Here is an 18,667-nt window from a genome sequence, read left to right as displayed (position 1 = left end):
GTAGGACAGCTGTAGTATTAAAATAAATAATAATAGGGGCCACCTGGGTGGCTCTGTCCGTTAAGCTGGTTAAGCGTTGGACTTCGGTTCGGGTCATGATCTCACGGTTGGTGAGTTTGAGCCCCACTTCGGGCTCTCTGCTGTCAGCTCAGAGCATGTTTCGGATCCTCTGTCCCTCCACTCTCTGCTCCTCCCCCACTTGCTCTCTCTCTCTGTCTCTCTCTCAAAACTAAACTTAAAAAAATAGTAACAGTATATAATCGACAGAATATAATAAGAATCTGTAGACTATTCCGATATAAATGAATGAATAAATAAATAAATGGAGAGGAAGGAAAACTTCTTCCTCGGAGTAGATCGCCAGCTACTATAACGCAGAAGGGATGATGGAGTTAAGAAGTCATCATCTGCCAGCATCATGGTAATAAATGATTTGGGCAAAACCCGTAACTGATCCTAGTAGTTTCATGAAGAACTTGGTATTTACATAGTCTCCAAGTATCTCCTCACAAAATTCTTCTTAACTGGAAAGGAAGAATAGTAACTTTACAGTGGAGAAACTTGGCCACTGATGATTAGAATGCTCAGTATGTACCTGTTCGTTTGATGACTGAGAAGAACACGGCATTTCTCTTTGGGTGTTCCTGTCAAAAAGCCATAAACAAAAAAACCATTCAAGCAGCCATAAACCTACTCATGAGGAAACGTTGGTCAAATCTAAACTGAGTAACATCCTACCAACTCTCTAGCCTATTCTCTTCAACGATATCAAGGTCAGGAAAGACAAAGAAATATGGAAGAAGTGGTCCAGATTAAAGACAAGAAAGAGATGTGACAACTAATGTGTGGTGTTAGGCGAGATTCTGAACCAGATTTTTAAAAATTGGGTGTGGTTTTTTTTTTTTTTTTTTGCTAAAAGGGACATTTTGGGGATAATCAACACAATATGAGAAAGTATTTTAGATTAGAAAATGGCATTTTATTAATACTAATGTTCTGATTTTGATTATTATACTTCAGTTATGTAAGAGAATGTCCTTGTTATTAGGAAATATATACCGAAGTATTCAAGAGTAAAGGGGCATGCTGTTTGCTATCTAGTCTAAAATGGAAAAAAACTTTATATAGAGAGAATGATACAACAAATACAGTAAAATGGAAAACAATTGGGGGAATCTAGGTGAAGGATAACCAGGAGTTCTTTGTACTGTTGCACTTTTTCTATTAGGTTGAAATTGTTTCATTTTAAAAAGTAACAAAAAAGAAATATTCAAAAATACTTATAAGAACATGTAGAATAATTTGGTTCTATAGGATTTTTTGAATTCACACAAAGTACAAACCACTTTGGGAAAGAATGATGTATTGAGTAAAGTAAAATGACACATTCATGTGCAACAAAGAACACTGTACATGGAATTAAAAACAAGCCACGAACTATGAGAAGACATTTGCTATGCCTAAGATTATGTGTATCTTAAAAATTACAATGACCAAATAGGGAAATCAGCAAAGGACATAAATAGATGAGCCACTGAAGAAGGTAACAAGCATGTGAAAAGATGACCAACTGCATAGGAATTAGGGAGAAATAAAATAACAACAGTATACCAGTGAACGTGTACTCAGATATGTTTAAAATTATACAGTTGGCTAATAACCATTGTAGAAAGAATGAGGGGGAAAAGGAACTTTCTTAACTGGTTCAACAATTCTGGATATTGTCAAGCAAGATCTAGTGAAGCTGAAGGTGTTATTAGCCTAGATAATCTCCAAAGGAACAGGAGAGGGTTGTTCATTGCAGCATTGTCGATAACTGGTGAAAAATTGAAAGCAACTTAATTGTTATTAACAGATGACATCAACAGATGACAACAGATGGATCAGTAATTTGTGGTATAATCATACAATGCATTTAAAATGAATAAAATATATCTACATGTGTTAACATGTAGAAATCTCAAAACCAAAATTTTACGGGGAAAAAGCAGATAGCAGAAAGTTATGGTGTAAAATTTATAAACACAGAAAACAATAATGTACGTTGTAAAGAAAACAATGAACATGCTGTGAAAAATAGTAGGGGAAAATCTCACTAAAGTGGAGTTGGGAGGCTGCAGGAGGCGGCTGGTACCACTCCATGTCAATTACAGGCGGAATTGTCAATTACAGACTCTAACAGAGGCCTCTTCAACGGAAAGAATGATCAATTATAGGCTCCATATATTGGAAAAGATGTACATTGTATCTCCTGTAAGAAATCAACTATCCCTGCAACTCAGTCAAGGAGAAACTCTAATCACCCTCAACCCTTCCTTCTCTGCAATGACCTTTTGTTCAAAAGAACCCCTCCCAATGTCCTCCTTCTTCCCCATAAAATAACATTCCAATTCTTCGTTTTTTTTGGACTTTCTTATGGTTGTGCCATCGCTAGAATGTCCCAAATTGCAATTCTCTGCCTTTCCCGAATAAGCTCATTCTTGGCGGTAAAATAACTTTTATTTTGAAGGTTAACATTGTCTATGACTAGAAAAGGACGGGACATAAAGTTCCTGCCCTGGAGTAAGTTGGCATTTGAAGAGAGTCAAGTATTATTACAACGCAGTACCACAGAAGCCACAATGAGACTGGGACCCTAATACAGACCGGCGGGAGGGGGGGGGAGGGGGAGTGGAGAAGGTGAAGGAGTATTTCCCAGAAATGTCAAAGCCTTCCATGCCTCTTTCCCCCACTGAACCAAGTCCTGAAAAATAAGAAGGGGTTACCCAGGCGAAAAAGAGGAAGGAAGGGTGTTTCTCACAGATAATGACATTTACAAAATCCACAGGGGAGAAACCGCAGAGCCTGGTTTGGAAACTGCCAGTGGCTTCTCAGAGCTAGAGTAGACGAGGGGGGGCAACGAAAGGGATGAGGGGTATTGCTAGGCACCCCCCGGACATAGGCTCTGATGGGGCTAAGGAGTTTCACTGCCTTCTGAAGGCTGTGGGAAGGCTAGAATACTGTGGCAGAAGAGTTAACAGGTGCATCACCAGTTATGCAGAGGATGGCTCTAGAGGCAAGATCAGTTAGTTGGTGTGTTTGGTGGTTGTTGTTTTAAAGAAAACCAAGCAGGAAATAATGGGGCCTCAACTGAGCCAAAGGAGGTGGTGACTGAGAGATAACAACGTGTCCAACCAGTAGGACTCCCGGGAGGGGCTGGCTGTACTTAAGGGGAGAGGATTCCAAGAAGCCCCTGGCCTGGGCAATCTTGGGTGCATGACGGAATGACAGGGGCTGCGTTTTGTGCCACCTACCCCTGTCTCTGGGGACCCTGATTAGACCGGGGACCGAGCACCTTACAGATATTTAAATCAAGTATAAAAATGAGGGAAGGACAAGAGGGAAGGACTGAGAACGGTGGTTACCCCTGAATGGGTTTTCATGGGGTAGGGGTGGAGGGTGTGGTTTTGGATTCTTCTCGATCGTTTTAACTGCAAAACAAAAGCTGATGTCAATGTAACATTAAGTGGTGTCGCATTTCCGTGAGCACACGGATGTCCCATTGTTTTCTGCAGTCTTCTTGTGCTTGAACTAAATTGAATAAGCAAATGGCAACACAATGGGGTTAGAGTCGGAGGAGCCTGAGGTCTATTAACGGGTTAAACGAGAAAGCAGCGGGCGGGGGGGGGGGTTGGGCGGTGTGGGTCTCAGTCTTTGTGCGCACAGCACGTGTGAAGAGCAAAGCCTCGGGGACCTGTTCTCAGCTGGGTGGGTGAAGGTGGGCGGGGGAGGAGGAGCGCGCGAAGCTTCCAGCCCGGTCCCGCCCCGGCCCCGCCCCATTCCGCCCGGCCCCGCCCCTACCGCTCCCGCAGGGCTCCCGCCTGCTGCAGCTCCTCCTCCTTCCGTGACGCCGCCTCCCGTTTCTAGGTAACGAAGGGGGGTTTAAACAACGCTGCCGCTACCTGCAGGACCCCGTCTTCTCGGCCCCTTAACCCTCGGACGCCGAGAGCCATGGCCCTGCCGCTGCTGCCTGGCAACAGCTTCAACCGCAATGTGAGTAGTGAGGGCGCCCGAGGTCAGAGGTCCTGGCCAGAATCTGGGGCCCAGGTGTGGTCACCTCCCCGGACCCTACTCAGCCCTCCCGCTGCTGTTCGACCTGTGGATTGGGCACAACTCAGCCCTCCCGCTGCTGTTCGACCTGTGGATTGGGCACAACTCGCACCAAACTTTGTAGGCTGGTGAAACCCTTACTCTCTGCGTCCCCCTCCCCGTCTCTCCACTGGCATCTGGATGCTTTAACTACATTTAGATACATAAGGAGAGTCTTTATTTGGCAGGACCCGCCAAGGTAGCCAGTGGTAGTGACGGTGATAACAATCATCGTTACGCATTTAAGGAGTGCCAGGTGTTGTCCTTTAGTCACCCGACGCGCCATTTGATGCGTAGGTGTTATCTTTATTCCCATTTTACAGTTGAAGAAACCGAGGCACAGAGCGATGAGTCACTCACTCACAGGCCGGAGCTACCCAGTTTCGGTGTGAAATTGGGTTTCTTCCAGGCAGCCTGGCTTCACAGCCTAGGTGCCTAGGCGCTGACTTTAATATACCCTGTGTGAAAGAAACACAGTTACTGTTACTAAAGCGAAGAAACCTGGCGCTCTGAGGCTGCCGGGGACAAGTAGGAAACGGTTTATTCCGCCGGCCTGTGAAATTTGATCCTAAACTTTATAGAGGGAAGCATCCAAGCTTGGAGGTGTTCTTCTCTTTGTTTAGAATTGGGAGGCGTTCATTTCATTATTTATTTTTTTGGGGGGACAGAGAGAGACAGAGCATGAACGGGGGAGGGTCAGAGAGAGAGGGAGACACAGAATCGGAAACAGGCTCCAGGCTCTGAGCCATCAGCCCAGAGCCCGACGCGGGGCTCGAACTCACGGACCGCGAGATCGTGACCTGGCTGAAGTCGGACGCTTAACCGACTGCGCCACCCAGGCGTCCCGGGAGGCGTTCATTTCAAAGCGAGATAAACCCTTTTGACTTTATGGATTCAGAAGTGTCTGTTTCCAAGTTGTTGGTCCCTCAAGTCCCAGTTTTCTTTGGAGCTTCGGGCCACCGGAGTCTGATCTCCACGGGTCAGTTGGCCGGACCAGCTTGCACTGGTTTGTGCATTTTTTTTTTTTTTTTTTTTTTTTTTTGGCTGAGGGGGTAGGGGCTGGCCTTCCAGCCTAGCATTGTCCTTTGCTGAGAGGAAGCCAGCCACACAGGTAAGACAGACCCCAGAGAGGCAGGGCATGAAAAAAAAAATCCCAGAAGTAAAGAAGCAGGCTGTGTCAGAGTAATTTTGATAAAAACTGTAAGTAATGGTATGATCACAAAACGAACCTCAAGAAACAAAATATTACTAGTATTCCAAAAGCCTCTCCCTCACCGGGCGTTGCTGGATTTAGCAAATTCAAATATATGTCCCCAATACTGCATGGGACCTGCTTATACTAAAAGATTATTTGTGTTTGTCTCAAATTCAAATTTAACTGAACATCTTATATATGTGTATTTTTAAGTTTATTAGAGCGTGCGCGCACACACACTCACACACACGAGCAGGTGCATGCATGAGCAGGAGGGGAGCAGAGAGAGCGCAAGAGAATCCCAAGTAGGCTCTACACTGTCAGCGCAGAGCCCGATGCGGGGCTCGAACTCCTGCACCGCGAGATCATAACCTGAACCGAAATGGAGAGTCGAATGCTTAACCGACTGAGCCACCCAGGTGCCCCTGAACATCTTCTGTTTTACGTGGCAACCCTACGTATCCCCCTTTCTGGTCATTACCCCTTTCCTACTGTCCAGAGTTAACCATCCTGGCTGCCCGTGCCTACAGTTAAGTTTTGTTTGCTTTTCATAAATGTCTGGTGTCCTTTTGTGACTTGAGTTTTTTGAAGCTCAGTATTGTTTGTGAGATTTGTTTATGCGGCTGTCTGTGGAGGTCATTTGCACATTTTCATTGCTCTTTAGTATTCCATTGTGTGAGTATGACATTTATATCCTCCTTTTAGTCTTGAGAAGAGATTTGGTATGTTTGGGGTTATTAAGAAGAGGTTGTTCACGTCTGTTGGTACAATCACTAGATCATATGGTTTTTATCCGTTCAGCTTTAGTACACACTATCAAAGTGCGTCTGCCGTTTTAAATATCCACTGGCGTTTTATGTTCCTGTCTCTCCACATTCTAACACTCGATATTGTTGGTCTTTCACGTTTTACTTATTTTGATCGGTGAGTGTAGCGAATCTGCACCCAACCTGATTCCTAAGGAGCTTGAGCATGAATTTACACCTTTATCGGTCATTTCTCTTTTGTGTAGTGTCTGTGTATGTCTTGTCTAATTTTCTACTAGGTTGCCTCTCCCCTCCCTCCCCCCCCCTTTTTTTTTTTACTTCTATAGGTTTTGGGTAGGACTCTTTCTGTCAGACATCTGTGTTGCAAACCTCTTCTTGTCTGTGGTTGGCGTTTTCACTTACTTAGTGGGTGTGTTTGATGAGTAATTATTCCTTTAGATTAGTGGTTTTTGTTTCCTCTTGAAGAAATTGCTCCTTATGCCAAGTTCATGGTATTTTTCTGTGTTATCTGTTGGAAATTTTGTTTTTACCTTTCACATTTATTTAGTTTTGTGTTTGTCCATTTATTTTTGAGAGAGACACAAACAGCGCGAGCAGAGGAGGGTCGGGGAGAGAGAGAATCCCAAGGAGGCTCCGCACTGTCAGTGCAGAGCCCAACACGGGGCTCGAACTCTCAAAACCGGGAGATCGTGACCTGAGCTGAAACTGAGAGTTGGACACTTAATCGACTGAGCCACCCAGGTGCCCCTTACCTTTGACATTTAGATTTCTAATCTAACTAGTAAAAATGTGTCTGTGTGTGTGTGTGTGTGTGTGTGAGAGAGAGAGAGAGAGAGAGAGAGAGAGAAAAGAAGTAGGGGGTCAGGTTGTATTTTTTTCCCATATGGATATTCAGTTGACCCAGAACCATTTGTTCAAGGATACGATTCAATTGATTCGTGAATGGACAGCATCCAGTTGAGCAGACAGAAAAGAGCTCCGAAGAGCTGTCCCGGGAGGACCAAGACGTTTCATAGGCAGAAGGGGAACGTTATACTAGGCAAAAATTGAATTGGTTACCATTAAGTTATTTTCTTTTTACGGGGTGGCAGATTACCTAACTAGTGCTGATCGGGAGATTCATGATTGGCTGGTTTGAGATTCTCTTTCTGGGATAGCCCAAACTGTAAGTTAAGTTTCAGTTCGTGACCTGGGGCTTAGCATGATCGGCTCCATTTAGGGCCTGCTGTCTTGTCTTTTTAACACAGTTTCTCTACTTCTCTGCCATAGGGATCCAAATACACGTGGGTCGGCTTCTAGATGCGCGAGTGTATTTGAAAAAAAGTATTTACTTGATGCCTCAGACCAGTAGGAGCGTGTGCGTGCGAGCGCGCGCTTAGGGAATGACCGTATACTTACTAGATACCTCGGGCTGTCATTTAACGAATCAGTATTTGTATATTGGGCGTCCTTGTCTGTGTCCAAATCAGATGGCTGCATTAAAAAAAAAAAAAAATTGTTACACTAACCTTGGTACGGATTGTGTTGTCAAAAAGTGGTTATTTTAAAAAGTTGTACTTAGTTAAAAGATCAGACATTGTGTGGTGCCTAGAATGGTCAAAAAGTCAGTGAGAGCCAAATCCGACCCCCCCCCCCCCGTTTTTAATCAGTCCCCACCTCGTGCCTATTACAGAGTCTTGCGTGCTGAATTCAATTGTCAAGAGAAAAACCTTGGCCTCCTGGAGATAGCATAATTACTGGTTGTTTGGGTTTAAAATTCTAACACAAGCTAACTTTCCCTGCTTTTCTTAGAAATTAGAAAAGGAATTTGTTTCTCCCCTTAATTAGCTGCTGGTAGTCAGTCGTGAGCAATTGATTGATTGCTGCCCACAGCTAGGCGATGTGCATCCTATATTTCTTTCTCTGAAATACGAGAAGTATTTCTAAAAGACACGCATTTGTACACATTGATGACATTGAAATTGTTCGGATGTGAACTAATTGAAAACCTTAGGGAAAGGTCACAGCTACATTCCAGACCCACGGTATATTTTTCCAACAATTTACAGGCTGGGTTTATTTTGAGCGAAGAGAATTCCCGGTATATTGTTCAAAATAATAGGGTCTTAAAAAGGACATTTCCAGCCAGAGCTGAAAATCTTTTCCACGGAATTTTGGACAGATGTGTGTATAGCTGATCCTGAATGCCCCTAATGAATAATGAGTACACTTTGTGTTTTTTGTATGAGGCTATCTTGCTACCATGTTGGGAGGGTTTGTTGTAAATAGTCCATTTCTAATTGATGGTGCAGCAACTGTTTCCTTAAGAAGAAAAACAAAATTATTGGAATTCACAGCAGTAGAATGAAACAAATTCAGAATCTCCCTGCCTCTCTTACAAAAGGGTGTGGGCAATATCTTGAAATTTATTTTTACCTAGACTAATATACGCCTATTTACTAATCTATAAGGAAATCACCTTGGGGAAATTTACTAGCCACGTAAAAAACAGCTGAAGGGCACACTAGGCATAATACCTAGTATACATATTGACTTCATCATGTGATGTTAGATAAATCCATTTAAATTTAGCTCAATGACAAAGATAATAGTAAAACAATCACTTTATTCACAAGGTGGAGGGTTTTCCCGATCCAAAGTTCTGCTTACAGATTTCCTGGTTATGGTCTTCGTGGTCAATTCGATTGCCTTAAAATAAACTACATCAGGTGCAAACCCCTCAACCTGACGCCAAGCCCATTGGAGTTTGCCAGTCACGTTATAAGACCAATTTAATGAATCATGACCAGCATTAAAAAAAAAATGGACTAGAAAAGAATAAAAAATCATGAGTAGTGCATGATGCATGGGAACAGTTCAGTATTGTTTCATGAACGTTTGCTCCTGTAACACGTGTGCGTGTGAACTGGGTTGCACTAAAACCTGTTTGTTATTGTGGTTAAAGAGTGGGAAATACTCTCTCATTAGAGCGGTCTCCACAGTTCTTGCCTCTATTTTATTTTAATTTTTCAAATGCTTATTTTTGAGAGAGCACAAGCAGGGGGAGGGGTAGTGAGGGGGGACAGAAGATCCAAAGTGGGCTCTGTGCTGACAGCAGGGAGCCTGATGTGGGGCTTAAACTAACGAACGGTGGGATCATGACCTGAGCTGAAGCCGGGCACTCAACCAGCTGAGCCACTCAGGTGCCTCTCTTGTCTCTGTTTTTTGTTTTTTTTTATTTTTTTATTTTAATGTTTGTTTATTTTTGAGACAGAGTGTGAGTGGGGGAGGGACAGAAAGAGAGGGAGACAGAATCCGAAGCAGGCTCCAAGCTCCGAGCCGTCAGCACAGAGCCTGACGTGGGGCTCGAACTCCTGAACCATGAGATCATGACCTGAGCTGAAACTGGACACTTAACTGACTGAACCACCCAGGCGCCCCTCTTGTCTCTATTTTAAATTCAGATGTTCAGTTTCCTTCTAGGCCAGATCTAGTCTCTTACCCTTTAGGAAGCCTCAACAGATCCTAGTTAGATTTTTTTCAATTGCTGCAAAATTCATATAAAATTAACCACTGACAATTTTAAAGTGTACCTACCATTCAGTGGCATTTGATGCCTTCACCAAATGTTTTGCGACGATCACCTTTATCTAGTTCAAAGACATTGTGATCTTCCCAGATTTGAATCTTTTTACCTTTTCAGCTCTGGGGGGACTCCTGTGTACAAGTGATTTGTACAGCCCATGGTATGATAGCATGATCCATGAATTGTTGATGAAATGATGCAGTAATAATGGTCTCTTCTCTGTAAAGGCTAGTCAGTTTCTGTGGATTTGTTGATTTCAGTCCACTTACCTGCTCTGTGTGGTTTTCCCTTTCCTGCAAAGGATGCCAACTGTAATGGAAGGTGGGGAGCATCGTAGAGGAAACTTTAGGGGCTTTTTCTTTACTGTAAAATTTCCTACTTGATTCTTTCCCCTGTTTCCCTTATCCAAGTAGTTTCTACTGTAGAGGGCCCTAGTAAGGTTTGATATGTGGTACATGGGATGAGCAAAAGCCGTTTTCCTTCCTATTTAAAGCTAAAAATGACCAGTTTTTCTTGAAAAGCAAATACGCGATCAAGCTTAGCTTACTTACGTTTCTTTCCTTTTTATACATTAAAAAATTTCATAAGGCAGCATAATACATTTCTGTTCAATAACGGTTTTAATCTGAGATGGGGTTTACTTTTTTAAAAAGTAGGCTCAGCTGATTTACTTTAAATGAAGGTTGTAAATTCATTTTAATTAATGCTGTTTACACCATGAAAACACATTGACAGTGTTAAATAAGTTACTGAAACCATATGGCAAAGCGATAGGAATAAAAACCTAGCCTAAGACTTATTTATTGAAAGTTTATTTTGAGAGAGAGAGAGAGAGAGAGAGAGAGAGAGAGAGAGAGCGAGCTTGAGTAAAGGCGGGGCAGAGAGAGAGGGAGACAGGATCCCAAGCAGGCTCTGTGCTGTCAACGCAAAGCCCAACGTGGGGCTCGAACCTTCCAACCTGGAGGTCATGACCTGAGCTGAAATCAAGAGTTCGATGCTCAGCCGACTGAGCCACCCAGGTGTCCTGAGTTTTGAGAGTTCTTTAAACATTCTGGATACAAGTCCATTGTTGGATATGTGCTTAGCAAATATTGTCTCCCAGTCTGTGGCTCGAATTTTCATTCTCTTAAAACAAGGCTAGAAAATATGCATACATTTTTAAAGATACAACATGAATCCAAGCTGATATTTCCAATGCAAATGAAGGATTATAAGGTTTTTATTTAACTTCTTTGATTCTGTATTTCTTTTACTTATATTGAGAATCTTGATTCATAAGGATGTTAGCATAATCATTTTCTTACTTTATTCTACCATAAGGATATACATCCATATAATAGTTTCTGATCAATAATAACATTATTAACAATTTGAGTTTTGAAATGGTTTCAGATATCTTTGTAGTTCTTTTGTTTTATATATTGCATTAGGAATGTATGGTCAAGTTGTTATTATTTTTTTTTTTATTAAAAAAAAATTTTTTTTTTCAACGTTTATTTATTTTTGGGACAGAGAGAGACAGAGCATGAACGGGGGAGGGGCAGAGAGAGAGGGAGACACAGAATCGGAAGCAGGCTCCAGGCTCTGAGCCATCAGCCCAGAGCCTGACGTGGGGCTCGAACTCACGGACCGCGAGATCGTGACCTGGCTGAAGTCGGACGCTTAACCGACTGTGCCACCCAGGCGCCCCTGTTATTATTTTTTTTAACATTTATTTTTGAGAGACAGAGTGCGAGTAGGGGAGGAGCAGGGAGAGGAGGAGACACAAAATCTGAAGCAGGCTCCAGGCTCTGAGCCATCAGTATAGAGCCCCACGTGGGGCTCAAACCCGTGAACCTTGAGATTATGACCTGAGCCAAAGTCGGATGCTTAACTAGCCGACTGAGCCACCCAGGTGCCCCAAATTATTGTTTTAAAAAAATTTTTTTTTTAATGTTTGTTTATTTTTGAGACCGAGAGAGACACAGAGTGTGAGCGGGGAAGGGGCAGAGAGAGAGGGAGACACAGAATCCGAAGCAGGCTCCAGGCTCTGAGTTGTCCGCACAGAGCCCGATGTGGGGCTCGAACTCACGAACCACAAGATCGTGACCTGAGCCGAAGTCTGACGCTTAACCGACCGAGCCGCCCAGGTGCCCCAGTGGGTTTTAATTTCACTGAAATGATTCCTGATAATTATGGTTAGGTCACCAGCTCAGTACCCAGTTAGGTTTGTTTGTTCTGTTTTGCTGTTGCTTTTTAACTTTAAGAACTTTGTTTTATTATGGTGTAATACGAAAACATTTATAGGGTTTCAAAGTCAAATTTACAAAGTGAGGTGCATTTAGACAAGTACAGCTTTTATCCCTGTTCCTTTAATCTTGCTATCTCCCCCCTTCTCTCTATAAGTGACTTAACCCAAAACTTCCATTTTTTATTTTATTTTTTGTTTTAAAACAGCAAATTATAATGGTGTATACTCCATTCGCAGCTGCGTAGTCCTCTGTTGTGTGCACATACCAGGGTTTACTCAACGCATCCCCTTTTGATGTGTAGTTGCATTTTTTTCCCCAGTCTTTTGCTATCATGAGTATTGCTGCAATAAATAGCCAAAGTTGTGCTTCAGAAGAAATGACTGAAAAAGTAAAAAGGCTGCCTACGATATGGGAGAAAATACCTGCAAAGTATATATGTGATGAGAGCAACACACACACAATGAAATCAAGTGCAGGGAAGAAAGCAACCAATATTCCCTTGTATCATAAAGGTGGGAAGGGAGGAGGGCACAGGCTTTGGAGTCAGAGAGGGCTGAATTCTAATCCCGGGGTGTCTATATCTGAATTCTGTAACTCAGAGCCCCGTGAGCTATTATTACTCTATACCGCCTAGGACGGGTATAACAAAAAAAAAGACAGTAACAAGTGGTGACAGATGTGGAGATACTGGAATCCTCGTGAGTTGCTGGTAGGAATATAAAATCGTGTTGCTGCCACGGAAAAGTCTGTGGTTTGACAAAAGTTGAAACGGATAGTTACTGGGGTGCCTGGGTGGCTCTATCAGTTAAGCATCCGACTTCGGGTTAGGTCATGATCTCGCTGCTCATGGGTTTGAGCCCTGTGTGGGGTTCTACTGACAGCTCAGAGCCTGGAGCCTGCTTCGGATTCTGTCTCCGTCTCTCTCTGCCCCTCCCCTGCTCATGCTCTGTCATGCGTTTTCTCTCTCTCTCTCTTTCTCTCTCTCTCTCTCTCTCTGAAATATAAATAAAACATAAAAAGTAGACCTAAAGTTACTATATGATGTAGCACGCCCAGGTGTATATCCACGAGAAAAGAAAACCTGTATCTACAAAAAAAGAAAAAAGGGAACGTGAACGTTTATAACAACATTATTCGTAATGGTCAAAATGTAGAAATAAGCCAGATGTCCGTCAGCTGATGAACGGATAAATAAAATGTGGCCTATCCATCCAATGGAATATTATTCGGCTACAAAACTAACGATACATGGGGCTCCTGGGGGGCTCAGTAAGTTAAGCATCCGACTCTTCATTTTGGCTCAGGTTCTTGATCTCCCGGTTCATGAGATCAAGCCTCATGTTAGGCTCTGTGCTGACAGTGTGGAGCCTGCTTGGGATTCTTTTTCCCCTCTCCATCTGCCCCTCCCTCTCTCGTGCTCTCTCAAAATATTTAAACAATCTACTGACACGTGCTACGACGTGAATGCACCTCACAAACACACCGCACACCGTATGCAAAGGACTGCGTGTTGTATGATCCCATTTATGTGACAGGTGCAAAATATGCAAATCTGTAGAGGCAGAAAGTAGATGAGTGGTTGGTTGCCTAGGCCAGTGGGCGGGGGGGGGGGGGGGAGGAGGGGATAAAATGGGAGTGAGGGCTTATGGAAATGAGGTTTCTCTTGGGGATGATGAAAGTGTTTCTAACTTTGCACAACTGTGTAATTGTAGTTAAACTCCATTGAGTTGTGTATTTTAAATGGGTGAGCTTTATGGTATATAAACTATAATTCAATAAAACGGTTAGAAAATAAATAGCCAAAGAAAGGAATCGGTGGCAAGGAATCGCTGGACAGACCGATGAGAGACATCCAGCGCTATTCCTAACTGTTCATTTGGGGCTCGGGAATCAGAGTCACTCTGCCTCTTCGGGAATCAAACACGTAACTTTGGTCGCTTTTGTATTCTGTTCTGGACTTTATAGCTGTGTCACTTGGGAGAGATCCTTTGGGCTCTCTCCTTGACAGAATACCTGACTCACAGTGGCTTAAGCCAAATCGATTTTTCTCATTGGAAGAACTCTAGGGGTGTGGCGGTTTTAGGTTTGGGCAGTGGCTGATGAATGTCATGAAGGGCTCAGACTCTTTTTATCTCTCCGTTCTGTCATCATTAGAAGGTTGGCTTTGCTTTCCCGGCTCTGTGGCCTCATGGTTGCCAGGTGGTTGCTTCAGCTCCAGCCATCACAACTTCTCATAACCATGTTCAAGACCAGTAGGAAGGAGAGGGAGGCAAAAAGACTCTTATATCCGAAAACAAAGTGTTGCCCACCCCCCACCCCCAGTAGATTTCCCCCTTACGTCTTGAGTCACACGGTCTCCTTTGCCAAAGGGGTATTGGGAACTTGATTTTTCACCATCTATTTTTGGACCTGGGAAAGACAAAAAGCAGTAAATAATGGCTTTGGGGAGCTCACAAACTTTTGTGACATTCCTCAGCTGACCGAAGAGACTGTGCTCGATTGCTCTTCGGGTCGCCTTTCCTTACCCTTAGAAGGTGCGTGTCGATTGCCTCTGTCCACCTGTAGCAGCCATGCCTAAAAGCCCGAAGGCATCGTCGCAGTTTGGGAGAATCCCCTCCGGAATTAGCTTCTTGCTTGTGTCTTCCGCTCCGGACCAGAGCATTTCTTATTTTAGCAACAGTAAATATAAGCGGGGAAGAAAGTCCTTGGCTTTTGTGGCTTAAATGGGCTTCCACAAAGCGGCCGGGAGAGCATGAAAATGTCCGGTACAAGTTGTGACTCAAAGCCTCTCCTGTGGCCCGTTGTGCCATGCAGAGGGACACTTCTCTCTTCCTCGTTGGCCTCCAGTTTGGCTTTTTCTGGAAGCCGCACATTTTCCCCTGAGCATTCATTTAGGCAGGGCCCCTTAAGAGGCCAGTCACCCGACGACAGGATTCTAGATCCTCACGAGTGCAAATGTAAAGTTTATCCTGTGACTATAGCCGTAGAGAGGGCAGAGCCCGCTCTGGAGAGGAGGGCGTCCCCGAAGCATAAGGAAGTGGGAGGTGGGCATTTTCACTCCCTCCCTCATTAACCAGGCCCTCAGATACCTGAATTCGACCTGGAAATGCTCTACTGTGACAAAGTGACCGGCGTGGCCAGCTGAAGCCCACACTAACCCTGCGCTTCATCCCCAAGGAGGGGATGGTCACCGTTCCTAGAGTTTTGGGGGCGAACAGGTCGGTTCACATGGCTTACAGTTAAGTTAGACTACCTGTTGTTCATCACATGAGTTTGGCAGTTGAAACAGAAATGGTGGTTTTATCATTTATGGGACTATTTCCATCTCATTTGGGGGAGACTTAAATCCTTTCTTGCTCGTCTGTGTTCATGTTCATACTTCATGCTTTATACAAAGGCACCTGTGTGGGATGTTTCCTAGTCACCAAGGGAAGTGGACCCTCTCCTTGGTTTTATTGTTAATTGAAATTTTTGCTGAGGAAATTCTAGATTCGCGTGTAGTTCTAAGAAATAATAGTTCACGTGTAGTTCTTTTTTTTTTTTTTTTAATTTTTTTTTTTCAACATTTATTTATTTTTGGGACAGAGAGAGACAGAGCATGAACGGGGGAGGGGCAGAGAGAGAGGGAGACACAGAATCGGAAACAGGCTCCAGGCTCTGAGCAGTCAGCCCAGAGCCCGAGGCGGGGCTCGAACTCCCGGACCGCGAGATCGTGACCTGGCTGAAGTCGGACGCTTAACCGACTGCGCCACCCAGGCGCCCCAGTTCACGTGTAGTTCTAAGAGGGATCCCGTGTACCCTTTACTCAGTTTCCCATTGGTAACGTTTTGCAAAAAACTGTAGTATAATAGCACAACCAGATAGTAACGTTCCGATAACCCACGGATCTTAAGATTTCCCCAGCTTCGGGGTGCCTGGGCAGCTCAGTGGGTTAAGCATCCGGACTCTTGATTTTGGCTCAGGTCATGATCTGACAGTCCATGAGTTCAAGGACCATGTTGGGCTCTGTGCTAACAGTGCGAAGCCTGCTTGGGATTCTTTCTCTCCGCTTCCCCCCCCCCCCAAAAAAAATAAATAAATAAACATTAGAAGGTAAAAGATTTCCCCAGCTTTACTTATACTCATTTGCGTCTGTGCATTTAGTCTATACGTTTCATCACATGTGTAGGTTGCTGTGGTCACCCGGACAGGGAAGATACAGACCAGTTCCATCATCACAGGGATCCGTCCTGTTGCCCTTTGATAACCCCACCCACCCCCACCCACATCCTTCCCATCAACTGCCAACTCCCTTCCCCCACCCACCCCCCATGCTGATATCTCTGACTCTTGGCGACCACTAATCTGTTCTCCATTTCTTTCTTTAAAAAAAAATTTTTTTTTTAATGTTTATTGCTGAGACAATGCGAGAGACAGAGTGCAAGCGGGAGAGGGGCAGAGAGCGAGGGAGACACAGAATCTGAAGCAGGTTCCAGGCTCTGAGCTGTCAGCACAGAGCCCGACGCGGGGCTCGAGCTCACAAACCGTGAGATCATGACGTGAGTCGAAGTTGGACGCCTAACCGACTGAGCCACCCGGGCGCCCCCACGTGTGCTCATTTTCTGAGAGAAACGTCCAAGAGTGCAATTGCTGGGTCATACGGTAATTACATGTTCAGTTTTATAAAAAAAAAACAAAAGCAAACTTACCAAGCTAATTTTGAGAGTATGTGTACCATTTCACATTCCCAAGAGCAGCACGTGAGTGATGTGGTTTGTCTACATCCTCGTCAGCATTTAGTGTTGTCACTGTTTTTTATTTTAGCTGATAGGCAGTGTAGGGATATCGGACTGTGGGCTTAAATTGGCATTTCTCTGATGGCTTATGTATGAGTTGAATATCTTTTCATGTGCTTATTTTCCATCTGTGTATCCACCTTGGTGAAATGTCTGTTTATATCTTTTGCCTGTTTCTAATTGGATTGTGTTTTCACTGTTGAGCTTTGAGAATTCTTTATATATTCTAGATACTAGCCCTTCATCTAAGATGTGGTTTGCACATATTTTCTCCCAGTCTGTAGCTTGTCTTTTCATCCCGTTAACTGTCTCTTTGCATAGCAAAAAAGTTTCTAATTTTGATGAGGTCCAATTTATCAATTTTTCTTTTTATGGATCAGGCTTTTGACGTTAAGTCTCAGAACTCTCTGCCCAGCTCTGGATTCTGAAGATTTTCTCCTATGTTTTTTCCTAAAATTTTCATAGTTTGACATGTTCTCTTCAAGGCTGTGATCCATTTCGAGTTGATTTTTGTATACGGTGTGATGTTTAGGTCATGATCCGTTTCATTTTGGCCACGGTTATCTAATTACTCCACCATTTGTTGAAAAGGTTATCCTTCCTCTATTGAATTGTGCTTTGCACCTTTGTGAAAACTCGTTTGAGCATTTTGGAGCGTTCGCTGTTCTGTTCTGTTGGTCTATGTGTCCACCCTTCTGCCAATCGTACTGTTTTGATCACTATGGTAATACAGTAAACCTTAATATCAGGTTATAGTGATTCCTTCCGCTTTTCTTTCGTAAGTATCTTCTGGGTCTAGAGCCCGTACCTTCCGTAGGAATTTGAGAATAAACTTGTCTGTGTCTACAAATAACTTTGCTGGGATTTTGATAGGAATTGCAGTAAACTTCTAGATCATTTTGGGGAGAATTGGCATCTTTACTACGTAGAGTCTCCCCATCCGTGAGCCTGCTACGTCTCTCCATTTCTTCAGGTTGTCTTTGATTTTTTTCACCAGCATTTTGTACTTTTCAACCCACGGATCCTGTATGTGCTGCATATTTCATTTTTCTCTGGAGAGAATGTAAATGACATCGTGTCTTAAATTTCCGTTTCATGGGGTGCCTGGGTGGTTCAGTTGGTTAATTTGACCAACTCTTGATTAGGACTCCGGTCGTGATCTCACAGTTCATGAGTTCAAGCCCGGCATCGGGCTCTGTGCTGACAGTGTGGAGCCTGCTTGGGATTCTCTCTCTGTTCCTCCTGTGCACACTCTCTCTCTCTCTCTCTCTCTCTCAAAATAAATAAATAAACTTAAAAAAATAAATTTGTTTCATATGTCCAGCATTAGCATATAGAAGTGTGATTGACTTTTGTGTGTCGATTGGCATCCTGTGACCCTGCTGAATTCAATTATTACTTGGAGGAATTTTTCTTTTTTTGTAAATTCCGTGAATTGTTTTTTACATAAACAATCTTGTCACCTACAAATAGGGACAATTCCTTTTCTTCCTTTCCCAGCTAGTATCCCTTCATTATTACTTTTTTTTTTGCCTTTCATGGTGGGTAGAACTTCTAATAATGTGTTGAATCAGAGCATGAGAGCAGACATTCTTGCTTTTTGTTCTTTAAAAAAACTTTTAATTTAAAATTTGACTTTATTATTTTTTTATATAATTTATTGTCAAGTTAGCTAACATACAGTGTAGACAGCGTGCTCTTGGCTTCGGGAGTAGATTCCCATGATCCGTGACTTACATATATAACACCCAGTGCTCATCCCAACAAGTGCCTTCCTCAATGCCCGTCACCCATTTTCCTTTGATCTTGATCTTGGGAGAACATTGAGTCTTTCACTATGAAGTATGATGTTAGCTATAGGTTTTTTTGTGGATGCCCTTTATCAAATCATTCCCCTGTATTCTTAACTTTTGGGGGGTCTTTATCATGAATGGGTGTTGGATTTTATCGAATGTGTTTAACCCGTATTAATTGATACTAACATTTGAGTTTTCTATTTGTTGATA

At 43.3% G+C, this 18,667-nt stretch overlaps 1 protein-coding gene across 1 annotated transcript in view; it reads left to right on the top strand.

The window, feature by feature from the left end:
* The first annotated feature begins 3,938 nt into the window (after positions 1–3,938).
* The window catches only part of EFHC2 (EF-hand domain containing 2), a 200,634-nt gene continuing 185,905 nt past the window's right edge, over positions 3,939–18,667 (top strand). The window contains exon 1 of the mRNA XM_043569816.1: positions 3,939–4,032. Coding sequence (XP_043425751.1) covers positions 3,991–4,032 — 42 coding nt within the window. The 5' untranslated portion in view covers positions 3,939–3,990. The remainder of the gene's footprint in view (positions 4,033–18,667) is intronic.

This window comes from Prionailurus bengalensis, chromosome X, assembly GCF_016509475.1.
Source record: "Prionailurus bengalensis isolate Pbe53 chromosome X, Fcat_Pben_1.1_paternal_pri, whole genome shotgun sequence".
In the NCBI taxonomy this organism is placed as follows: domain Eukaryota; kingdom Metazoa; phylum Chordata; class Mammalia; order Carnivora; family Felidae; genus Prionailurus; species Prionailurus bengalensis.
This window is presented reverse-complemented; position numbering and strand designations above follow the sequence as displayed.